Source organism: Lissotriton helveticus, chromosome 1_1 (genome assembly GCF_964261635.1).
Source record: "Lissotriton helveticus chromosome 1_1, aLisHel1.1, whole genome shotgun sequence".
Lineage (NCBI taxonomy): Eukaryota > Metazoa > Chordata > Amphibia > Caudata > Salamandridae > Lissotriton > Lissotriton helveticus.
Genome location: NC_136057.1, coordinates 1,366,405,293 through 1,366,431,799, shown reverse-complemented (window position 1 = coordinate 1,366,431,799; position 26,507 = coordinate 1,366,405,293). Strand labels below are relative to the sequence as shown.

General features: G+C 45.9%; 1 protein-coding gene across 3 annotated transcripts in view; it reads right to left on the bottom strand.

The window, feature by feature from the left end:
- JOSD1 (Josephin domain containing 1) overlaps nt 1-25,646 on the bottom strand; it is a 219,524-nt gene extending 193,878 nt beyond the window's left edge. For 2 of the 3 annotated variants that reach the window (XM_078683587.1, XM_078683578.1), the window contains exons 1-3: nt 25,469-25,646; nt 23,214-23,319; nt 16,952-17,571 (exon numbers count right to left, since the gene is read on the bottom strand). In XM_078683587.1, coding sequence (XP_078539713.1) covers nt 16,952-17,130 — 179 coding nt within the window. In that variant the 5' untranslated portion in view covers nt 17,131-17,571; nt 23,214-23,319; nt 25,469-25,646. The remainder of the gene's footprint in view (nt 1-16,951; nt 17,572-23,213; nt 23,320-25,468) is intronic. The other variant, XM_078683582.1, reaches the window with a different exon arrangement.
- Between the last annotated feature and the right edge of the window lie 861 nt (nt 25,647-26,507).

Genomic DNA, 26,507 nt, shown 5'->3' with positions numbered 1-26,507 from the left:
CAATTAAAGACATCTTTCCATAGGTGGAGCAAGGGACGCCGACAACCCCACACTGACTCAATCCAGCCCTGGGAGGAGTCTCTGGCTACGGGACAGATCAGTGTATCCGGGAGGTCCAGCAAGGATGGGCGAGGCGGCTAGGCCATTGAAGCGGCCCAGAGAGCCGGAGCGCCGCCCAGGAGGAGCAATCTCCCCAGTTGGCCCCGGTGCATGGCCCCGCTGAGGGCCCACCGGAGAGACGGAGCGGGTGCGCCGCAGGCCCCTGCGCCTCCCGTGGCTGGAGGGTCGGCATGTCTTGACGAGTGCCCTCTCTGCCACTGGGCGGCGTTGGGTCCCGTGCAGTCAGCCTCGTTGGCCGCTCCTCTGTAGCCCATGTCCAGGCCTCCTCGGGCGCATCGAATAAGAAGGATTTGTTCTGGAAAAGCACTCGCAACCGAGCCGATACTAGATGTTCAGCGAGCGTAACTTTTGCTTGACCTCTCCATAAGAGCGACGCTAAGACTGGACCTCTCAAGTGTAATCGGGGAAAACCATTATATAGTCAGGTATTCGTATTTGAGAGGCTGCTGTTGCAGAGACTATGCCAGGATAGCGTCTCTGTCCTTAAAGTTGAGGATACGCAAGATGATGGGCCTTGGAGGTCCGCCTGGCCGCGGGCGAGGAGCCAGCGATCTATGCGCCCTCTCAATCAAACCAGGGGGGAGAGTGCGCCCTCTGGCATCCAGGAGCATATCCAGCGCTCCTCGAAGTCCGCCGTTAGGCCCTGCTCCACATCCTCCGTAAATCCAACAAGGCGGAGGTTGTTGCGGCGGGCTAGATTTTCAGCCAGTCGGTGCAACTCCTGCGTGCGGGATTGAAGTTGGGTCATCTGAAGTCGGAGCTGGTGGAAGTCATCCTCCACAACAGCGTCTCGAGACTCAGCCTCTGTAATACAGGCCATGGCGTTACGGAGGTCTTGCCGGATCAGGGTCATGTCCACGCGGACCTCCGCGATCTTCCCCTCCACCGAGGACTGAGACATATGGATTGCCTGGAGGATGGTGGAGAGGTTGGAGGGTCCTTGTCCGAGGGCCCACCGTTGGTCCCAGCCCCGGCGGCGGTGAAGCAATCCATCTTAGTTTGGGATGCGGACGGCGGACGTCTTGGGTACTTTGTCTCTCAGCATGGCTGCCTTTGGGCAAAGGGAAGGTAGAGTGCAGGCTCCGGGGCCAGAGCGGCGGGCAAGCAGGGGAAGGTACGTGAGGGAAGAAGATGGGACATGGCACGCCCAGGCCATCGCACTCCACTACACACCTATAGCTCCGGTCCGGGGCCCTTCCGAATAGCAGGACAGGGCCAGGTACGCCGATCCTCAGGGGGTGGGAGCAATGGCCTCTGGATCAAGCAGAGCCGCAGGCCCTAGGTCCAAAGCCAGAAGACAGAACAGCTGGGGGAAGGGGCAACAGAAGGCCCGGTTCAGGAGACCCTCTTCAGGTACCAGCAGCGCTATCCCACCAGAGCCAAGCAGTGACGCAGCCTCAGCAGTTCGGCAGACAAGGCACCAGGGCCCCGGAGGGAAGATTCGCAGCAGACGAACTAGGAGGAGGCAACAGGTCGCTCATTCGCAACGTCTTCGCCAGGCCCAACTCACACGCAAGCCAGGCGCACCAGGGGGTGGTGGGAGACACCCACAGCCTCACCAAGGCCCCCCCCCCGCCTCCGCAAGACCACCAGCAAGGATCTCTTCCCATCACCACTCCAGATCCCCGCCGCCTGACCTGGCGGCCGGTGTCACGGCAGAGCCACCAGGGAGCCGAGCCGCCGCCGTGGATAGCACTGCTCACTGAGAATCCAAGGGCAATTCCGGGCCACCCCGCAGCAACCGCGCGGGACCAAGAGGCAGTCGGCCAGCAGCAACGCCGCCGGGGAGGGCACAGGAGCGACCTCGCACCACCAGAGCAGCCAGCCCCACGACAGGGAGCTAAGCGCCGTCACCCCAGAGGAAGGGCAGGCCTTCACCTCTGCTGCGCCCCAGCTCAAGCAGCAGTAGCATCACCCCCAGGTCCCCACAGCCGTCTGCTGCCGCCCGATGCAACGGCCGAAGACATGGGAGCCCCGGTGGGGGGCCAACCACCACAGACCTCCGCCCCAGGGCCCCGGGTGGTCCAGAAGCAGTCCACCAGCCGCGCCGTCAGCAGGATCCCCAGGAGCAGCACCGCATCACAGGAGGACAGTTCCACAGCCGGAGTCCAACTCAGCCGCAGCAGGAAGGGAGGCGAGAGCCAGTGATGAGAGGGACCCCTCCGCAAGCCACGTCACAGAGCCGGCCACCAGGAGAGCCACACTCCGCACACAGAAGCAAACTCCCGCCACCCGAAGCGACAGCCGATGAGGGAGCTGGGCGGCGGGGAGCCTGAAGCGCCGCTACTGAGACCTCAGCGCTGGCGGGGGGGGCAGGAGGGTGGCAGCTCTACGCCCGGGTTTCCAGCCGCATCGGAGTCTCGGCGCTAGCCGGGGTCACAAAGCAGAGTCTGGAGAAAAGGACGGGGAATTATCGGTGGGCAGATAGTCGCCGCATCTCCGCCACCAGCCGCAGTTCAGTACCGCCACGACAGCTCAGGCCTCGATTACAGGCTGTAGCGGGAGAGAGGGAGCATCCGCCATCTTAGCTGTGGGCGCCGGCTGGATCGTCCAGCAATCACCAGGAGGACGGGGCCAGAGATCTCAGCCTCAGAACCAACACCAGGTAAGAGGCAATGTGGGGGTAGCAGTGCACAGCCCTAGATGTCCAGGGAAGCAGGCGGATCACGACGGATAGCGGGGCACACTCAAAGTGAGACTGCCATCTTCGCCTGCTAGGCCACGCCCCCGCTTCGCACATTTTTCACAAAACTTTGGCGCATTTGCACTTTGTATGTTAAGGATTTTTATTCTACACAGAGTGTGGTTTCTCCTGATTTTATGCTGCTACATTCTCTGCACTTTATACAAATTAATACAAGGACATTTAACAGTTCGCTTTTAGAATGTATTTTATCTTGTTTTTAATAAATGTAAGATTTGTGGTCTTTTTGCTTTTGTTTATTTACTGTGCAACTCCAAGGAATTAAGAATAATAAAAATTAAATTGGTTGGTCACTTTCCGCACTGGTGAGGGTGGAGCCCCCTATGTCCTGTGGGCACCAACTTGGTGACCATAAACAATTGTCTTTGCCAAAAAGAAGAGCCTTTGTATTCCCAGAGTGGAGCTTAAGTGAATTGGATCTCATCCAGCATTCTACCTGGGACATACAAGAGCTGAACTTTTTGGCAGTGTCCTCAAGGTTGCTTGAGATGGATCCCACTATTTGGGTATCATCGGGGTAAGACACCACGAAAAGCCAAAAGATTTTCAGTCTTGCCAGTGGGGTAGCGTACAGATTGAAAAGAGTAGGGCTCGATGTGCCCAGGGGTACCCCACATGGCAGACAAAACTGTTCGGAGGTTAAATTGCCTTTAGCAACATGGTTCATTCTAACCATTAGAAAGGAGGTTACCAACTTGAGGGCAAGGCAGATTATTCCTTGCTCAGCGAGTCGGTCAATTAAGATATTGTGATGGACTATACCAAAGGCCGCTGAGAGATCGAATAATATCAGTGCAGCCCGACATCCTCGATGAAGTATGAGCCTCAATTCCCCTAAAACGGCTATCAGTGCTGTCTCAGTACTTTGCGCTTTCCTAAAACCATATTAGCTGGAATCCAGAAGGATGTTACGGTCAATGAATGACATGACCTCAATGTTCTAAGCCTTTTCCAATAGTTTAGCTGGGAAATGCAGTCTGGAGATGGGCCATTGGCTACTGGGCTCTAGAGGATCCTTGTTTTTTTTCTTCAGCAAAGGTAGAATGGAGGTTTTCTTACACTCCAAGAAAGAATATCCTGCACTGATGATTTTATAAAAAAATCAGTCAACTGAATGCCAAAGAGGTCAGGGGTAAGATGAACAATTTTTGGAAGGTATGGATCTAACGGTGATCCCAATTTGATATATCCAATTAAGTTTAAAACTGGCTAAGTGAGGAAAGCTTATCAAACATATTAGATGAGAATTGTGATGTATTCGTCCAAGGTATAGACACTGTTGGTTTATTGGATATAAAAGTGTTGAAGACTTCCTTTATTTTTTTCTGGGAAACGTTTGCCAGAGTATTGCAAAACATCTGGCTGCAACTACTGTTGCTAGACAAGCAATTTTGCTAGATTTTTCACGGTGTAAAAAAGCTCCTTGACTGTATTGCTGGATTGAATAATCTTTAGTATTAACTTTTTGTATTCTGCAATTGATTGATTGTACACCTCCATCTTGTGAATCATATTTAAATCTTGAGTTTCGCTCCATTTTCCTACACAGCTTTTTCTTAGACGCTCAGAGAACCATGGTTCTGAGGAACCAACACATTGATGTGGAAGAGCAGTACCACTATACAAGAGTCTGGAGCCACTCAGGTTGAAGGTAAGGTTGTTTATTACATGTTAGGCCCTTCGGCTACAGCAAGTGGGTCCTGTCAGGACTCCACCCTCCCTACAAATGTCAGCATCACCTAACTTACACTCCACAAATCAACATTCTACTACATGGTCCACGGTCAGACTTCCATTAACCAGCTCAGACATATAGAGAATGGGGACAGCTAGAATACTGCATACCCCCTAACCACACCAATAACTATTAGTTTCTCTTTTGAAGTCTCACCAGGTTGAACATAAACCTGTAACACATTCTTGAAATCATGTTATGAAAAATAGACAACAATCTGCTACTTATGCTTTAATCTGGGAGGATCGTAAAGCTGGCCATACTAAAAGTTAATTCTCAAATATGGTGTATGAAGACAGAAGAGTTTCTGTAGAAAACATTTAGAGATGCAACTAAGTTAGAAAACTGGAATCCAGAATGGCACAATACACAGAGACAAAGCAACTATAAATAATAATATAAAACAAGTCCTAAATGTAAGGGGACCCCCTGAAATGAGATCTCGACATTCAATTCGAGAGCTTACGATTCGCCCACAGAACAGAGTGGCAAAACAAACATTTAAAGTTGAAATTAAACATGCAATCAACACAGGATTTGAATGCAGCCTTAATTATGACGCCAGGGGAGGAGACCTGGAAGCGAAATTGTCTAAACGAGAAGCAATGCTTATTATCAAATTCAACACGACTGTTGACGGACTTAACGAGCTGTCAGAGATTTTTAACCTGTAGTGCATTAAATTCCCTTTTATAACATCATAAGGTGCGGCATAATTAAATTACCACCATACCAGACGTGGATGCCACAACGTTCATCTATAGCCACTTGGCATAATCACGGGTTTGCACCAAACCATACATCAACCAGTTGCGCATTAATCCACAAAACAATTACTAGTAGTTTTCACATGGACAAAAGTCTTTTTAGAAGAGCCAACTAAAAGTCTAACACACCAATCAAACTACATGTCCCAGAATTCCTGATCTACCAAATAACGTGAGAACAAAAGTGGCTGTTCACAACGGCTTCCCAAAAAACGGATTGCATGGAGAGAGACGAACGCCAAGTGAGCGGAGTGAGACGCAAGGTAAACAGACGAATTTTGAATAATGTTGAGGCTTCATGTCCATGAAGAGCAATACTATAACATCGTAACTTAAGCAACACACAGTAGAACAGTCCGGCTTAATTATATTTACCAGCGCACAACGCAATATGAAGGAACACCCATTCATATGATAATGTATTGGAACAAGATCCACACATCAACCGGCAAAGTAGCATGACTTTGCTCCCGTTCATTTTTCAGATTCAAACAAGACGTACTCGCGCCGAATAGAACAAGTAACCACAACAAGGAGGCAACTAAGGTAGGATGGGCAAACGTTTTGTTTACACCAAATCGGCAGACTATGAATGCACCGCAGTAACAGACACCACCAAGCAGTGTCGTTTTACTTTTGTAGGCACCCCTGGGTCCAAGCTCCAAGTGTCCGAAATATTGAAGCACTACACCGGATAACAGCTCCCACAACCCCAAAGTAAGGATAAAGCCCACTTTCTAGTGACACACTGTAAACACAACTTTAGACAAACAGGGTTTGATTTATTTATCCTTTCTTTATGATTTTACAGAGCACGAATGTCATTAGAAAAATTAAAGATGTGAACTTTAAGGTAAGAGGGCCACGCCCCCGCCCTGAAGACAGAAGGGTTACTAGTTTTTCCCACAATACATTAAGACAAGCCCTTTTAATTATGTTTTTCAGAACCAAATTGCGGTCCTGAAGAGAGTTCCTCCCCCAAGGAACTCGAAACGCGTCGACCATCACCGTGTTAGGCCAATCTTTGCTAAAAAACCAGACATTAGTTTTTGATAATTATTTTGTGATGCAGATGGCCTATTATATAAACTAGCAAGTGTTTCATTGTAAATACACTCTAAGTGTAATATTTGAACTGACCAACAGTTGTGTTTATCACAAGTTTTGTATTTGTTTGGATTTGGTTTTCCCCCCTACTATCACCTTTTCTTCTTCCTCTCACACTTTTTCCACAAAAGATGTATGAGCTTGACTGAGGTTTGAAGAGTGAATGCCTGTGTGAATGCGAGCCTTAAGGGAGTGTAAATAATGTCAAAAAGGATTCTTTTTCTTTTCTCTCCTGTGTATTGTATTTCTTAATCTTTTTGATAATGAAGGAAAGTTGCCGCTTAAATAATGTTGAGTGACTTTGTATTGGAAATAAATAGATTAAATCGTCAAATAATTGGCCTGAAGAACTAGTTATATTTCGGTTCTTCCTGTTGCATCTGTAGTAAGAAGTAAATTGCAGTATTGGCAATTGTGGTTGTTTCTTAAAGTTTCAGGCTTGGCCTTACTGCAAAGGAGCCAGACCCTTTCTTTGTTTACGTTAATTATGGCAGGACACGCAGACATTAAAGGGAGGTCACAATAAAAAAAAAAAAACCCAAGAGCAAATGCCTGCTCAAAAGTGACTGGAAATCCTTTTACCTGTATGGCATCACACCCACAATAGTCAAAACTTGACAAAAAACGGACTACGTTGCCACATCCACCAAGAGTTTGAGTTTTAAATTATTTATAAAGCGCGCGTACACCTGACGGTTCCATGGCGCTACAGTATGTTGAGTCCTTGAGAAGCAAGAATAACAGGGGGGACTTGTGAGAGATTATTGGGGGAAGGCTTTGGAGTATTGGGGGAAGGCTTTGGAGAATAGAAAGGTTTTTAAAGCCTTTCTGAAGAGCGAGTATTGGGTGGAACATCTGAGTTGGGCTGGGAGGGAGTTCCAGAAGATGGGGGCAAGGGTGGAGAACTTAGAGCCTCCCCATTTATTTCGGCGGAAACGGGGGACCATCAGCAGATGTTGAGAGGAGGAACGAAGTTCTCTGGCGGGGGCATAGGGTTTGATCTCTGAAGAGATAAAGGCAGGAGAAGAGCCTAGCTGGGCGTGGAAAACGAGGCAGCCCACCTTGAACTGGGAGCGTTCGCGAATGGGGAGCCAATGCAAGGATTTTAAGAGGGGGGTGACGTGGTGGGACTTGGTGAGGTTGTAAACCAAGCGGGCAGCTTGGTTCTGAATCAGCTGTAGTCGTCGTACATTGTAGGCAGGCATGCCGTGGTAAAGGGCATTGGCATAATCCAAGCGAGAGACGACCATGGCAAGTACAATGAGTTTTAGGGCCGTGAAGGAGAAGAAGCGGGAAACCTTGCGGATAGTGCGGAGAGATAAGAAAGAGGAGGAGACCACCGAACTCACCTGGGAGTGCAAAGTGAGTTGATCATTGATTTTGATACCGAGGGTTTTAACAGAGGAAGAGGGGGGTGGAAGGGGGCCAGAAGAGGGGGGACCAGGGACTGGAGCAACCACCTGTCAAAACCAGCTCTGTTTTATCAGGGTTTAGTTCAGGTTTTAGTTCCAGAAAATCACATTCACCCTTGTTTAGCTTAATTTCATAAAAAGCTGAAATCTACAACCTTAGCAATAGATTTCATGTATGTGTTTGGGACCGTCAGAAACGGACATTCCTGTATAGTGGAAAAGGCCCATCTGCGACTGCTTAGAAAATTAAATATTGACAGATTAATAAATTATATTTCAATAAAAATATGAAATTATTTCATCGGGCGTATTTTACGCCTCACAAAATTAATGAGTTCTTTGGCTCCCACGCTACCTGCCCACGTTGCAGACTGGAAGGTGCGGTATTTATGCACATGTTCTGGGATTGTCCGCTGCTTCGGGAATTCTGGGGAGAGGTACTGGCCAAATTGACAGAGGTGACAGAGAGGGACCTGCAGAATACTCCAGGGGTGTGTCTGTTACACTGGTTTCCCCACACTTCCCGCAACAAAACCAGCAGTAAGTTCCTCGAACTGGGGTTAGTTCTAGCCAAGCGTGAAATCACTAGCCATTGGAAGGCGGTCACGGCCCCTAGCGATGCGCGCTGGCTACGCGACTTTACTAAGTGAGCGGACTGCGAGGGGGCACTCCGGCTCCAATTAGCTCGGAGGACTGACAACGACAAATTGTGGGACTTGGCGAGAGCCTGGGTGGTGATGGTAGATCTGCTCAAGAACCCGGCTGAAGATGACGACTGACCTCGCCGGCTATGAGTGCCCTCGTTATTATACGAGACCGCAGCAACAGATAGTGAGTTGAGATCGTGGAAGTGTCCTTACAGTGGAGCTGTGGGCTACTGACATAGGACTAGGATAGAGTGTGCAGAACACATTATGAGTATTACACGCGCTGTTAGGGAAGCGACATGTCTGATGGGAGGGGGAGGTAGAATTGAAGAGGGGGGGGGGGGCGACTTTGTTCGTTGTTACCTGCCTTGAACCATAGAGGCTGACAGTGCCTGCATAGGCAAAGAGCAACACAATTTAGCCCTGTAGAACTGTGTCTTAGGTCCAATGGGATATACTTCTCACTATCAGAAAGGCCTCACTATGTATGTGGAACAAATGGATGGACGGCAACAGACAAGGAGGGGCGAGGCAAAACCATATATATGTATTGTTTGAGCATTTCCTGAAAACTTAATAAAATAGGTTTTAAAAAAATCAATAAAAATATGAAAAATGTAAAACGTTTTGTACATGTAAAGTAATTTGAAATTGGAGGTTAACAATTAAGTTTGTATCCTCAGACTGACTGTAGGAGCAGTGCATCAAAAGATTACAGTACGGACACAGTGGTCTCAATTGAATTTTTAAAAGCTCTAACCATAGCATTAAAATGTAGGTTTTTTTAAAGATTGTTTTCTTAAATTAATTAAACTATTTATGCATTTGTTTGATGAATGCTTGTTTCAATACATTGATGAATGTTTGTTTCAGTACATTGTACCCTAGTATTTCAGTACATTGTTTTGTGGTTCAAATTATCAAAAAATGCTTAGGCTGCAATCCTAGGCTTCCAGTAATTTTATTTGTATTTATTTATTTTTTGTTCCACTCTGTGGTGAGCTTGAAATGTTTGAGGAGTGGCCAGAACACAGAAAAGAGATGGTGCATGGATAGAGTCTTGTTAAACCAAAATGATTCCTTCCAATCACTGTCTACAGAAATAGAATGTTTTATAAACTAATGAAGATTCTACTGATATAGCAGTCAAAATGATTTCTTCCAATCACGGTCTACAGAAATAGAATGTTTTATAAACTAATGAAGATTCTACTGATATAGCAGTTGTATGGGAAGCCTTTAAGTCAACTATGCGATCTCTTTATTTGCGAATAAGAAAAAGAAAGACAAAAATGGGAGGAGAGAGAGGGACAGGGAAACTTACAACTAGCTGCAGATACAGCATATAACAAAACACTAGAAGAACAAATCATATCAGTCGTTCTGGGCATAGCAGAAAAAAAAAGGCTTTAAGGGATTTTTTTAATGAGAATTTAAGTAGTTGTACCTTTTATAATCAAATGTATGAGAAAGGAGGGGGGGGAGAAAGGGTGGAGCTCTTTGGCATGGCCGGCAAAAGAAAAATGTTACTGTAACTTAATTGTTGGGATTAAGGATCCTGCCATGAGATTGGCAGTTAATGAGTGCCAGGAGATAGGCGACATTTTCTGTACAGTATTATTCCTCCCTTTAGAAAAGTGAAGCATTGAGCTTGGGGTTGGCCTCTGTAGACCAATTTCTGCAGGAAGTGCAACTACCAGAGCTAGGGGGAGAGACAGAGATCTGGTTGGCCTATCCGACTAATGGAGATAAAGCACCTCTCTGCATTTAAAACTCCAGGTGAAGATGCTTTGGGGCAGAATTTGATAAACCGTAAACCTTTTAGTTCCTTGTTAGTAGCCACTTTGACGGCTCTATTTAATTCGATCCTAGCTGGGGGATGTATTCCTTACCCTTTTAAATAAGCATTTGCAATGCAATCAGTCTTGCCTTTGGGACCGTATATGTATTTAGCTATGCAGCACATTAGACTGGGTGCTGAAACATGTACTGTTCTTTAACATGGCAGGGAGGGTGGGGAGTAAGCACCAAACTGTGTGACACACCAGGTATGGGAACCCATGGAGAGAAATATTGCCTTTCAACTGGACATGGTATAGTCCAAAGTTCAGTTTTTAAATATAAAATCAGGGCCTTCGGTGGTCAGATCACTGAAAATACACGATTTGAAAAAAATATTATTGTCTACGGGTGCTCGTGGAAGACAATTTCTATGGACTGGAATCTAGAGAATGCTAAAGTGATTCTAGTATTTTACTGACTGGGAATAAGACCCCTTGTGCTAATATGAGAATCTTACAACTCTCTAAATCTGCAGGTGATCTTGCTTTTCCCAATTTTAAGCAGTATTATTGGGCTTCCTTTGTAGTACAGATTAGATTTGCATAGCAATCGTCTACATTAGACGATTCTGTTATACTATACAGGTTGAAGAATTATTGGTTCAGCAGTCTCCCCGAGGCCATTAACGAACCCAAAGTACCCGAAAAAGGGGAGTTATAAGACCTTATTTGGTGCTTTGGTCTGTTCTGCTCAGGATCAACTATTTATGAGGTATAAAATCCCTATAATCCATGCTGAAACACATCTGACCTATTGCAAACATGTATCTTCTTGTTTTTCAGGGGATGCCATTAATCGTTGGTGGGCTATCCAGATTAGCAAGGTAGGGAATTTTATTTGAGGCACTAGAATTGGGTCTCTTGAAGAAATTCCCCTGCCGGCCCTTTGGCATGGTGCATTTTATAGGTTTTAGTACAATCAATCAATTTGTTTCAGCTTTTAAATCTTTATCTTTGGCAGATATGAATGCATCAGAAACCTTAGTGAGGAAACTGTCTGCATCAAGTAAGGCTGGAGAGTTTCTTAGTTTATGATGTAAGAACCTTTACCGTAACCCTACTCAACTTAGAGGGGTTTGTGCTAAATGGAATTGCTGCATGGGTGTTGAAATGGACAGGGAAAGGTGGAATAGTTGTGGGTTTACTCTGCTGAAAGGAGCCAATTTCACAGAATAGTGTTTTACAACGGCTGGATGCTGCATTATACCCCTATAAGACTCAAAATGTTCCAGGTGGTCAGTGGGAAATGCCACAGGTGTGACCAAGGAGGGTACTGGGAATATGTTTTTTGGTCATGTGTGGTTTTGAAAGATTACTTGACTTAGATATTTGTTCAGATTTTAGGTGAAGTAGTCCAGCAGGTTGAACCATCGCCTCTTTTGGCAGTCTGTGGCATTGCTGCATACTCCGGGCATGGGAAAGAAGATGCACATTTTATCTTTATCGCAATGGCGGTTGCCCATTCGATTATTACCAAACATTGGAAATCTCCTGATGGTCATACGCTTGCTGAAAGGGATAATAGGTTAGAGATTGTGGATGCATAAATGAGGTATTGAACAACTGTCCTTCATGTTGTAGTTTTAAACATGATTTTATTATTATTACAGCTATACAAACCCTGGCTTTTGCAGTTAGGCTGAGGAGGGTAAAAGTTCATAAACTGTTTATTCTGGTTAGCTTCTCCTAGTTTTCAAAAACTGAAGGATTAGTTAGATAAGAGGTAGCTATGACAAACGGCAAATGTTGAAACCACACCTGTCCTCAGCACTGAGAAGGTTTTCATGCTTTGAGAGCTTTCCTGTCAATATTTTACTTCAGCGTAACTTGCACAATCTATTATGCGCTTGCAGGTCTGACTCCGCTATTCCAATCTAGGTCCATGATGTTCAAATGGTATAAGTAGATTGTGCCAGCAGAGTCTGGCAGAGTATACTTGAAAGCTGAATGCTTTGCATCTCTCAAGCTTAAATACATATACCTCCACAACTGTGCTCAATTGCTGTCTCTCATTAACAGACAAGTGCACCCAATTTGTCAGTTCACAAGATAGTGAAAAAGAGCTCTGGTACCATATTTGAATCAATAAAACGACATTTTATAAGAAAATATGCAACACTTTCCTCAGAATGAGAAAGCTGGAAAGCTTTCACACACGGACACCTGGGAGACTATGGGTGTGAACTCCATCTGGCACAAGTGTATGAAATTATTCAGGTGGGTCAAGTTCAGGCAAGCATTAGTATTGCCACTTTATTAGCAGCAGGGTAACGAATAAGGTTGCTGCTGTATTTTGGGGTGCATAATTTAAGCACTTTAGATGACATTTGAACTTTAGCGAAGTTCCCCGAGGAGGCTGCAGGTTGGATATTCGTAAGGCACAGGGTCATGATGTTACGTCAGTCAGTTAACAGTGATTAGCACTATTGGTAAATTATACCAGGCTGCAGGTTTTTTTTTTGTACTTTAGTATTAATAAATATTTTATGGGTTTTAATGGGAATTGGAAGATAGGTTAAAAGGTTGTGCATGTTAATTTATATTTGTGAGAAAGTGAGTTCCTGTTGCAGTACCCCCCCCCTCACTTTTTTCCTGATACCTGATGCACTTTTCCTTGGTGTGCCCTGGGTCCCTGCCAATCAGGTACCCAGGGCCTGTGTTCCTGCCCTAAAAACTATACTAAAGCCTAAACCCAACTGGCATCTCTGGCCACATGTCAGCCCCTAGTAAATGGTACCCTAGGTACCCAGGGCATTGTGACCAGAGAAGACCCCTAAGGGCTGCAGCACTTATTGTGCCACCCTTAGGGGCCCTGTACCTTGACACCCACACACTGCATGTGCCGGCTGAGTGTCTAGGTGAAGAACTAAGCAAAGAGTCGACATGGCACACATCCCTGTGGGCCCTGCCCACAAACCCACTGACCTGGCATACATCAGCCACTGGCTGGGTGCCCTATGCCAGTGGTGTGGGCACAGGGGCCTGAGCCCTGTGCCCCTACAGTACCCAGGGCCATTCCTGGGCACTGTAAGTGCAGTGATGCCATTAAGAGTATATGGTGCTGGGAGGTAGTCATTACAAACTCCACAGCACCATAATGGCTACACTGACAAGTTTGATATCAAACTTCTCAGCACATTAAACCCACACTGATGCCAGCGTGGGGTTTATTGTAAAATGCACTACAGAGGGCATCTTAGAGATGCCCCTGAAACCTAACCTACAATCCACGTCTTGTCTGAGAGGCTGCCACACAGCAGACATGTTGCTAGACCCCCTGGGTGGAGAGCTCCCGCTCTCCTGGGCCTGCAACAATGCACATCCTGGGACGAGGTGCCAAGCCTCCTCCCCACGATGGGCAGGGGAAGCTTCAAAGGCATTCCTCCTTTGTGAGCTTCTCCAGACCACTTGCTGTACTCAGCAACTGGCCCCCACCAGTTCTGACCCACACTCCGACTGGAAGACTGGCGGGAAAAACTACGTCAGAAAGGGGGGTGTGCCAGCCTGTGCCAACTCCACCCCTCAGGTGGGAGAGGCGATGCACGACCCCGGGCTCCAGACATCTTGAAGATGGGGAGACCTGCCCAATCACAGCTAGGCTCCTGCCCCCCCTCCCACAGGAGAGGAGCAGGCTAGGAGGTGTACCCACCCCAGGACAGGGACCCATTGGTCCCTGCCCTTGCCCTACCTGCAACGCCCCTAAATTTAGTATTTAGGGGCATCCTGAACCTTTTTCTACAGATCCAGATCACGAAACAAGAAAGAAGATAAAGGAACATGAAGACTTGCCATGTAGCTGCTAAAAAGAAGACACCAACTGATTTGGCCCCAGCCCTACCGGCCTGTCGACCCTCGAACCTGCTCCTGTTAAACCCCGGCATCTCCAGTGGTCAGCAACCTCAAAAACCCTGAGTACCTGACTGCCTTGTGACTGACTACCTGGGTCTCCGACGAGCAGTGGTACTGTTAAAGCAAGTAACAAGCCCTGGCATCAGCCCGGAACCGCGAACCCTGCACACTCTGCACCCGCCAAGCCTGGCCTGTGCTGGAGTAAATCAAGACCCTGAGGACGTCCCCCCCGGGCGATTCTGACCTGGAATCCAGTGCCCAAGGACCCTCCTCGATGACTCCGACGACACCTGCAGCCTCAAGACAAAGGACCCCTCGGACTGCGACCAGCAGGGGTAAGATTTCCCGGCCTCAAAAGACATCCCTGCACCCGGCGCCCCACGGTCCCCTGTGCCAAACTCCTGGGTGCCGACCTATCCTCCAAGATCCCAACTTACCCCTCGAAGTGTTGGTCGCTCCAGAAGATCCACCGTCACCAAGCCTGCAGCCTTTGTTCCCTTTTCAAGATCCTCATTGAATAACATTGAGCGCCCGGCGGCTCAAAAGCACTCTGCACCCCGCCGCCCGAGTGCCCCTGGGAGTGCAACCTTTGTCCTATCCTACTTCCCCATTTGCCCTGTGCAAGTGACCAGGAGCCCAGCTCCCACAGCCGCGTGGCCTGCTAGCCAGCAACCACCAACCGAAGGCCCCCTGCCTCTCATTGGATAACATTGGGCCCAACTACCTCTGCACCCGGCCGCCCCTGTGCTGCTGAGGGTGTACCAACTGTACCTACCTGACCCTGGGGGACCCCAGAGTCTATGCCCGGAACCTTAACTTCACCAGTCGAGTACTCACCTGAAAACGGATTACTCACTTTCCTGCCATAGGAGAAACTCGAAATTTCTTTTAAGTGAGAAGTTTTGAAACTTTAAAATATTCATCTAAAATCAGCCGAATAATGAATTTCGAATTACTCACCTGGGATCAGGAGAGAAGCCAGTACTGTACCTTGTAGCCCAGTACTGAACCACAAAAGTAATCACAACCGTGTTTGCTAGTAATCTAAATTTCTGCCATAGGCAACCATTGACTGTTTTTCTGTGAAATTTCTTCTGTCTACTTTTGAAAGTTACAAATTTTCCTTAAAAAAATCGTACCAACTACTAAAACGTAATTACTTACCTGTCTTAGGTAGAGACCCCAGTGCTGAACCTAGTAGTCCAGTACTGGATTACAAAAGTAACGAGAACCTACTTTACCTGTGCTCTGAATTTCCTTCCATTGGATAACATTGCTGGTTTTGCATGAAAATGTTTCCAAGTGTCAACTTTTAAAATACCTTTATATCCTTTAGAAATCCTTGCAATAACTAAAACGTTTTTACTAAACTGTTTTCAGCTTAGACCCCAGGACTGAATCTAGGGTCCAGTTATGAAGTTACAAAAGTAATCTATAAAGTAGTCAACTGCATTTATGTAGAAAAACCCATTGAGCTCAATGTTAAATTGTGTTTAGAATTGTGTTGCCTACTGCAACCATTGTACCTATTGGTTTTACAAAGTTTATTGCTTCTTTGCAAAGTAATTACATGAGAGTACGCATATTGAGAAAAGTATATTTTGATAGCTGTTGGTTCTAAAAATAAAACAACTATATCTTTGGATATAAAAACAATTGGCCTAGAGTTCAGTTCTTGAGTGTGTGAAACCTTTTGCTGACTGAGTGTGCAACAAATGCTTTACACTGTCCTCTGGTACTGCCTTACTGCTCGACCAAGCTACCACTTTAGAGAGTAAGGTCAGACCTGGCTTTAACCTCTGTTATACCTCTGGGGATTGTGGACTCTATACACACTGTACCATACTTTGGTCAAGTACATATAGAGCCACTTTCTCACAATATTATATTTTAGTAATTAAATGTATTACATTGTTATGTCTAAATCTGTATTTTCTGCTTAATTTTAAATAAAAAAAACACTTCTAAACTCCAACAAAGTTTGCCTCCTTTCACGTCCCCTTCCCAGCAGTACCCTGCCAAACATCCCACCCCTTCGTCTCACCATTCAAACTCTGGAAAACTAGACTGCAGAGTCAGAGCAGCTGGAAGGTGGGTCTTTTGAGGGTATAGCTCCTAAGGAACCACACCCGCCAGACATGGTTCTAATGACAGAACAGCCATCCTGTCTGGCTTACCAAACACATCACTGGTCTCTCTGAAGGCTACAATTCACTTAAACACATGATTCATCAACAACAAAAGCATCTCTACTGCTACTACCCTAGCCAGAATAAACGTCAAGACCTCATACTTTATATATAGAAAGACACCTATCAAGGATATCATGACCAAATGAAAAACTCCAAATAGCAAGTCACCAAAAGCAAAGTAAGCTAGTCTTAGTCGACCACCGTCCTCGCCCTCCCCCCCCCCAAATAACGAAAAGTACAATGAAGCAAGCCTTCTACTCAGCAGCAACAACTTTCAGAACACTCTGATGGCACTTTTTATTCCAATGCTTTGTTTTTCTACAGTATTCCTACACATTGACAGAGTTCATTTTACTTCGATAAGCAAGAATTGATTCCATATATTTTTCAAGTATTTTTTTGTTGGTCAGAATCTAATAGTGAAACCCACTAATAGTAGTCGTCAATGATGGTTTTTTGATATGTCACAATATTTTAAAATAAGCTTTATGCACACGCAGATTAAGTAACTAAGTTTACATCTATTCAAACACATCCTTTTCAGCAGGCCCCAGAACAGGGCGGCAGGCGCACTTACCGCTGAAAAATGTCCTGTAGCGTTTCACGTGTGAAGGCGCTACCATCCTGGAAGACGTTATTGAGTGCATGGAGGGCACACAGCTCCCGGCGTTGCTTCTCGTGGTAAATCTGGATGGGCGGCGACTGAGCCCCAGATTCCAACTTTAACTTATCACCTTTCCATGGCACACAACTCATTTTTTGAGTCGGGGTCTCTCAGAAATGGAACTCTTAAAAAGACAACAGATACTCAGTACTGCCCTCCAAAACACTGTAGGGCCTCGTGAACTCAGGGGTGAAAGCCCATACTTTGTCTTATATTGATGTCCACAATGCCCTTCAAGTTTAATTATCGACTCGCAAAGGAGAGTGCTTTAATGTCGTAGGTATGGCTAGTCTACTTGGCTATCGACAAGTCACGCCACACCGTTCCTTTTCTTCCATTTGTCTACTTCAGCAGTCTGTGCGAGAGTAAAGATAGTAAGAGCCCTAGGAACGGTCTTGTATGCTAGTGAGCGAATAGGAGGTGACGGGCAAGACAGCCTGAAGTGATGCAAAGTGGTCTTGATTATCCTCAGAAGAACATGACTACTTGAGCCAGATGCAAAGGGATTTCAGACCAGGGCCGATCCTTTAATCCTACAGTGGAAACAAAGGAATAGAATTAGTTTAAAAACACACATACACAGACACAATCTCCCGCACTGCAGGGGGAAAATGTTATGAGATTTTCAATTTGTGCATAAAAACGGTCCAACACAGCTATGTATTGCCCACACCACACTACTGGCAGGCATTGTTCAGAGTGCTATCTGTGCACGGCCGATTAGCTTCGGGTACAGTTACAACAGTTCCGTGCCTCTGTACCCCTTACTCAGTGTTCGAGCACACTATACCATTCATTTGTAACCCTTGTGAAATGTACACACACTACCCAGTGTGCCCTGTTTTTCAGTGTAGTGCCAGAAGTAGCCTCTCCACCTACCTCCAGTGTCCACACAGTCACATAGGTGCAGTGACCCTTCTGCCGGCCTTCTTGGTGTCCACTGTGACATATGCACCCCAGTGCTGTGCCACCCACTACACTTGTGTTACCTTTACAGTGCCTCAGCAGTCTCTTTCCCAGGTCACTGCTTCTGAACCCCTAGGGATTTCCCATCTTGCAATTCTTCTGAACGTCAATAATCCCCCCACAACGGTCCCTATGCAAAGCCTATACCCTAGTGCAGTTCCAGACACTATGTGCCCTGATGAATCGGTCTATGCATGGACTCTGAACATAATGTACAGTGCCCATAAAGTTATAAAGGCCCCCACTATTGGCCCGCAGAAATGGGTGTTTTGCCTCAACCCTCCCATCGTGTTCGTAATCTTGGCTTTCTTATTGACGACTCACTATCTAAGCGTCAACAAGCCGTCATGATGGCTGCAATATGTTTCACCATAATGAAATGGCTTAAGAAAATTGTCTGGATGCGGCCCAGCTCCACCCAGAGGACCGTTGTCCAAGTTCTTATTACATCTAGACTGGATTACAGCAACATCCAGTATCTGGGGGCCAATAAAGATGTGACGCGCAAACTACAACTGGTGCAGAACTCCGCTGCTTGTCTGCTCAGCCAGGTTCCTGGAGCTGCATCCATCTCAGGCTCTCTGAGAGACCTCTATTGGCTTAGGGTCGCAGTATCTTCAAAATCTTGTTCATCCCCATTTGCCATCACGCACTCTTCGTTCCTCCACCTAGGCTAAATTTGAGGTGCCTAGGATTAGATTGTCCCATATGGGAGGTTGCTCCTTTGCTTACCTAGGCCCTTCCTTGTGGAATACACTGCCTTTGGCTCTCCGCAAGGAAACTTCTTAAGTGCATTTTCGCAAGTCACTAAAAACCTGGTTGTTCAATCAGTAACTTCTGACCTCTCGGTTCCTCTCTGGCGGGCGCCGGGAAACCCTTTTGGCTAGCTGTTGCACCTTATATAAATTTAATTAACATAACATTCAACTGTAAAATGTCTAACCCCAGTATACTACACCACAATTGCCCCTACCAAACAGTGTGGGGCCTGTGTCCCCACTACAGTTCAATGCAACTATGCACTTTCATGCCTTCATCAAGGTTGCTGTGCCACTCACAGGCACCACCTTTCACAGTGGACTTGTATGCACCCAGTGCATGGGCTGTAATTCCAGTGTACACTGTAGTGCCGTAAACTTTGCGCTGTGTTGCAAACATGCTACCAGTGGAGTCTCTACTAAGCAGCTTTCCCAATCCTAGTTCAATTTTTTTTATGAAGAGGGGCCTAGGCAAGTAGGCATGTGCCGAGCCGTGTGCGCAGTGTCCTTGCGCCATCTACCGAATACACATGAGTGTAGCAATACTGTGGGCTCAGGTGCAGCAGGGTTGCACCAATAGCACTCGGAGAGTCGGCTGCATGGAGTCTGAGCTCCTAGGAGAGACCGCTCTGCCCAAGGTGAAATTTACGGTTTTAATTATTTTCTGTCTTGCTCACTCTTAATGCTCTGAACTTTTCAGGAAAATGGCTTAGCTCGAAAAAATTTACTTTTCTCTGCTTTTTAGTTCCATAACCTAAACCTCATGTATTTGTAACGTATGTAACTATGTTATGGTGGATTGTGGGCCAAGTGCAGGAGTTATGGCAGGGGACACGCTCAAAAAGGGCATAAAGAGCCGGCGCCTTAATGGACACCTGGGTTCTGAGGGAAACAAAAAGCAGTTTTCACAGCGAAATGCAGCTACGGTGAAGGAAGGACCCCTCCCCACACAGGAATGGGGCTAACCAAGGTAGAGTGTCAAAGTAGGCAAAAAGGATGCGATACTCCATGGCCCAATTCGGTGCCGGGGGTATCCTTCAAATGGCCCTCGGAGCGGGAGACAACAGTGAGAATGGAAGACGGGGTTGTTAACAGCGCCGCCCCCAAGGAGCGCCCACTGTTGAAGAGCGGGACAGCGCGCTACTAATAACGACACCCAAGATAAAAGACAATGTTGTGGTACAGCATAAGGAGGCAGCCGGGAAAGGTGGTAAGACAAGGAGCAAGTGCTCATAAAGGTCACACCCCGACAGAGCGGGGTGGCGGATTAAGGTTACCCTAAGGCAGCGTAAATCTGCTAACGGGGGTGGGTGGGTAGTACACGGAGCATGGCACTCACAGCCAAGGCCCACCGGACGGCAGGGTACAAATGGACAGCCACGGTAGCGAGTTGAGCCTAACAGCAGTTGAGAAATTAGCCCCCTCGCGGACAGAGAAAAACCAGCACAAAGAACTCCATTTACATCCCAAGTTGACATGTCTGATTTATGGCCTATGAATAATGTTGATCGAAATGAGTTATAAGATTTAAGATTAACCAGCGATTGATTTATGATAGGGCATGATTTATGACCCTATGTAAAGGATTTGTGTTTTCATTTCAAAAAGGGCACGTGCTAATAATGCATGCTAAAACAACTGCGGCCTACAATCCAATTCATAACCTATGTCTCCTGTTATTTGTGAAGTAATTAACTAGGTTATGGGGGACTGTTGCAGTGGCCCAGTGTGGAAGTTAATGTCTTGGTCAATGTTGCTGTGCCACTGACAGCCACCTCCTTTCACAGTGGACGTGTGTGTCCCCAGTGCATGTGCTGTCATTGCTGTGCACACACTGCAGTACCATAAACTTTGTCCTGTGTTGCAAATGTGACACCAGTTAAATGTGCCCTATTAAGCAGGTCCCCCTATTCTAGTTCACTGCCCCCATTCCATTCAGTGTCTCAAGTGGAGTGCCCCTTAAAACCTTAACCTATGCAGTTCTCTGTATGTTATCTAAGACCCCAATGTAGTGGCCCTTCGCATATAGCCCCTAGGTACTTTGCCTAAGGCATTAGATGAAGAGGTTCCTGGGCAAGCAGGCAGGTGTCAAGCTGTGTGTGCAGTGCCCTTGTGCCAACTACCGAATACTCGTGAGTAGCATTACAGTGGGCTCCAGTACAGCAGAAAGGGCAGCCGTACGCTCAGAGGGGAGGAGAGAGGGCTGCATGGAGCCTGAGCACCTAGGACATGTAGGAGAGCCCGCTCAGCACCAGGTGAGTTTAATGGTTTTATTTATTTTCTATCTCGCTTACTCTTAATGCTCTGATTTTTCGGGGAAATGACTTGCTCATAACATTTTACTTTTTTCTGCTTTTAGTTCCAGTGTTAATGAAGCGCGGCTCAGGCTGCTTCAGACTCTTCTGCAGCACTTCCTCAAATGCTATTAGAAAGGTATGTTTGTTCTTTTATTGAAATATTTAGGTTGGGTGGGTGAACGATTTGCATGCATGTGTCAATTATATGCTTTTAGCGTGTTTTCTGAGCGCCGACAAGGTTTTTTTTTAGGTCGAGCCTATCCCATTCCGCAGGAATGGATAGGGGAGAATTTTAGTGCGCAAAATAGGTTCTCAAACCATCGAGCGGATTGAAGACAGTTCAGGTGGGTCACGTGGACACAAGCACGCGCATCTCCCCACATCAAAACCATCAGCCTCCCTCCCACAGGCTTCCCCAGCGTGCGCAGTCCGCGCTGGCCTCACTTCTCCTCCCCCCTAATTGCTTTCACTTTCACGGCCGCCAGGCCGTGAGCTACTTCAAAGTGTTCCGCTGCCCCGCCCCCTGCTTCACGGACGCTTCTCAGGCCACCAGCCTGCCCAATACTTGGGTTTCATGGCCCGCTTTGGCTTTCTAAAAAAAAAAAAGAAAAAAAGAAAAAGAAAAAAAGAAAAACGCGCTCATTCACTGCGTGTTACAGCTCTACTTATATTATAGGAGTGTTTCCTTTTAATAGTATATTCTCCTCTTTCCGTGTGAAATCAAAGAGGAAGCTGCGAGGTTTCATGGCCCGCTTTGGCTTTCTAAAAAACGCGCCCATTCACCGCCTGTTACAGCTCTACTTATATTATAGGAGTGTTTCCTTTTAATAGTATATTCTCCTCTTTCCGTGTGACATCAAAGAGGAAGCTGCGAGGTTTCATGGCTCGCTTTGGCTTTCTAAAAAACGCGCTCATTCACCGCCTGTTACAGCTCTACTTATATTATAGGAGTGTTTCCTTTTAATAGTATATTCTCCTCTTTCCGTGTAACATCAAAGAGGAAGCTGCGAGGTTTCATGGCCCGCTTTGGCTTTCTAAAAAACGCGCTCATTCACCGCCTGTTACAGCTCTACTTATATTATAGGAGTGTTTCCTTTTAATAGTATATTCTCCTCTTTCCGTGTAACATCAAAGAGGAAGCTGCGAGGTTTCATGGCTCGCTTTGGCTTTCTAAAAAACGCGCTCATTCACCGCCTGTTACAGCTCTACTTATATTATAGGAGTGTTTCCTTTTAATAGTATATTCTCCTCTTTCCGTGTAACATCAAAGAGGAAGCTGCGAGGTTTCATGGCCCGCTTTGGCTTTCTAAAAAACGCGCTCATTCACCGCCTGTTACAGCTCTACTTATATTATAGGAGTGTTTCCTTTTAATAGTATATTCTCCTCTTTCCGTGTAACATCAAAGAGGAAGCTGCGAGGTTTCATGGCCCGCTTTGGCTTTCTAAAAAACGCGCTCATTCACCGCCTGTTACTGCTCTACCAGCCTGCACAATACTTGTTTTTTTGCAGTTTGTTTTGTGTTTTAGCAGTTCTGATATAGAGCAAATTGAACTCGAAGCTATTGGAATGCTTAACATGGCACCAGTTACATTACACAAGGACACAATCGCTTTTTTGTAGGTTGGGTGGGTGAACGATTTGCATGCATGTGTCAATCATATGCTTTAGCGCGTTTTCTGAGCGCCGACAATATTTTTATTTGGGGGGGGTGTTAGGGGGTTGGGGAAGAGGCTGGGACTAGGATATTATGGCTTGTAGTCACAGGCTAGGCTATGATTTTCCCAGGATCACACGTGTAGTCAAGCAAGGTTGCTGCAATTGCTGGTCATGTTTCTGATCATTGAAAATGTATTTGCTTAAGAAAGGTAATTAAAAAAAAAAAATCAATAAAAAAAAAAATCACTGTATTTGAGATTTTATGCTAGCTACTATCCGAACAATTGACAAGGTAAACAAAGTCACTTATTTAGAAAAAGTTTGCCCCCCCAAAAAAAAATGATAATTCCGAATTCTCATTTCAGTCTAGGAAAATTATAATATCTCAAAGCATTATTGGGGTCTTGCAGAACGAAGTATCAAACTCCCTTCTATGTTGCTATTTAACTAATAGCCGACCATAGTTGTACTTAAATAGAATTTTTAGTTTTACTCACACTTCAAGTGCATCCATTGTCTTATGCATCAGAACTGGTGTGGGCAGTCCTCATTTTCTAATGCCTGTTCTGTGGTGATGCCCTTCACAGCAGTATAGTCTCTTGCCTGGAACACACACAGCAGTGGCATAAAGAGTTGTGATGTTACTGAACTAGCCAACTGAAAAGTATATTTATGCAAGACCAAATGGTGGGCCTCATCTAAAGGACATGTTCACTTTGAAGGCCAGAATCTGCATTTCCACCTCTCACACCTACTTTCTACTAAAGGAAAGATGCTTCTTGAAGTCTAATCAGTAGGGACTTGCAAACAAAACATTTACTGAATTTCTAAATGGAGACCAGTCACCATTTTTCACACCTCCGTGTCTCGATCGCCACTCTCAAGCCACAGAAGTGCAGGCAAAACCTTACACTGTCTGGGTATGCTGTACTCTACCTTCAACTCGTACTTGTACTATGACAAATCAGACGCATCCAAGTGGATCCCACTTTGCTTTTATAATTAATTATGTGAGCCAAACCTGAGGAAGAACATCACCAGTCACCTGCGCCAACATTTTCAATGTTTGCATTTGTTACACATATGCAAGTCCACTGGAATAATGCGGCAAGAAAGGACCAAGTTATGTGGCAAGAAAATACAAATTTGCTGCATAAATCCACATATTCTGTTATATTATCAGTTCATTATTTTGTCATTTTGAAAACGTTAACACTGTCTAGACAAAGGTTTCACCTCATTAGTACAATTTAACACCAGCTACATCAATAAGCAACCGAAAGTTTACCAGTCAAATTTGCAAAGGGCCTTTTGCTATGCAGCAATACATCAAGCTACGTTTTAGTAAATCCTAATCCGTTAGAGATCAAAACACATTTTCTTTTTAATCTGATAACTATGCATCAGATGGTGGATTATGTGGCAAATGCAGCACAAAATGTAGCGGACGCAGACTTGCATAATACAAGTGGTCCTGTCCATATACTGTTTTACACTGGTGTGATAAAGAGTTTATTGCTTCCTTTGAGTGCAGCCTAATGCTCCAGATATTTCTCTATGTATGCGCATAGCCCTAATTTTTCACTTTCAACCCTTGAGCTCATCAGTTGACCTGGCTTGAACAGAGAACAGATTTGTTTGCCCACTTTTGGAGCTAATATAAATACTATAAACTTCCGATTGTTGCCTCTCCTTTTTTTCCTTGCATATGACCTCTCATTCCCTTTTCTGCATGCCTCATCTCCTTCAGCACAACCTTCTCTGCAACATGCATGTTTGCCTCAATTTCAATGTATAATTGCAAACTCCCCACAACTCAATTACATCATCACATCTCCTTCTCTAAAAGTTGTACCCCTGTAAACTAACAATATCCAACCTCCTCTAGCACATCTATTAATCCCACTAATTATGTGGATGTGTAACATACCCTCGCTAGAGATAACAAACAACTCCTATTAATGTAATCATCGCAAGAACCTCGAGTGAATGTATGAAATGGTTTGCTTGGGCACACAAGACTAATCCCAACAATTAAACAGGACTCACCACTAACCTTGGGTTCCACATTAGCATGAAGCACCACTCTAAACCGGACTCGGGACAAATGAAGATTACCAGTAAATAACCGGGGCATTACCTCCTCGTCGGTCTTCCTTGCCACAGTAACTTGACGAGGAAGACTAGGACCTGGAGTAATGATGATTACCGGTAAGTAACCGGGGCATTATCTTATATTATAGCCTCAGTACGGCAGACTTGCGTTCTTCCTTTAGACCCCATTTGAACTTCTTCCAAACCCTTAGTTCAATTCCTTTCATCCTTGCTTCCATGTCCACAGTGCCATGCCTTCTTGCGTCTGAAACCTTACTGCTGTCACCCTCGATAACGCTTTCGCACATTACCAACAGCCACTTGTCTTAAATTCAAAGCCATTGCTCCCTGGAACTCTCTTCCGCCACCACCTAATGTTCCCAATCTAAAATCATAATATGCCAAATTTACCAGTTAAGTGCACAATTTCTCCGCTTGGATGCCGCAACTTTCGTTTGTAATCAGAACCCATTTTACTCTGTAGTCAAATAATCCAATTTTTACTGTCGAAACATTCCTGGGCAGAACACAAGAAGCTGTGGGGACACACTCCAAACTTGGCACACGACACTAGGGTACTGCACCGAAAACACGGGGTGACAAAATAAAGGAGAGCACCACGGCAACGCAAACTAGCAGACCCTCGAACACTCCTTACCGACTCCTCCGGAGACCCTCAACCTCGTCATAGCAACCGCCCAGGCCGCCGACGTCACAATCAGCGACGTCTTGCGTTAAAAAGCACAGACCTCCATCCGTTCACTCCTGCCTTTAAACAAACATCCACTGGCTGGAGAATAAGCCAGAGTGAGGCTTGCAACGCGCTGATGACGTACAGCCCATGTGATTTTGTTGGTCCACAAAGAGGCTTGTAACGCGCGGTGCCCTTCTCTCCAGACGAAAGATCTCTACTGGCTCGAGTCACTCATGCCATCTAACGAGAGGCTTGGAACGCACAATCTCGTCTTTCCTCGTGACTGCTATGGAATTATTATGATTCAGAGTTTGGGGGGTGCCAAGGCACAATGTCTAAAAAACCAAATGAAACAGGCAAAGTTCCCCTAAACAATTTTTTTCCATGCAAGAAATGTATTCGTTTATTTAGGTGTTGTGCACAGTACAAAAGAATCAAAATAAATTGCAACATGGTTGGCGCCAGGGTCGGATTAGGATTAAAAATCGCCCCGGGCACGCTAAATAACAAGCATTGGCATAGCCAATAGGTCTCGCTTTTGGGACCTTATAAGTGATTAGCCATGCAACACTTGATGTTGTTTTATGAAGGATATTGTGCTGGATAACTAAACATTAATAATGTCCCAAAGGCGAGATCTATTGGCTATGCATTGTGGGGGCCTTATAAGTGTTTAGGTAGAGCTATTGACTTTGCCAGTGTTTTTAAACTGTGCTGTAGAGAAGTGTGACTGCTGTGCAGCATGCTGAGAAGTTGTAGTTAAAAAGTGTAAGAAGGACTGATAGATGCTGTGGTGGTGCAGACTGATGCTGTGGGGATGCTGATTGTTGCTGTGGCTTTGCAGAGTGATGCAGTGGTAGCGCATAGTGATGCTGTGGTGGTGCTGACTGATGATGTGGTAGTACTGACTGATGCTGTGGTGGTGCTGAGCAATGCTGTGCTGGCTCTGAGTGATGCTGTGATGGTGCTGAGTGACACTGTGGTGGTGCTGACTGATGCTGAG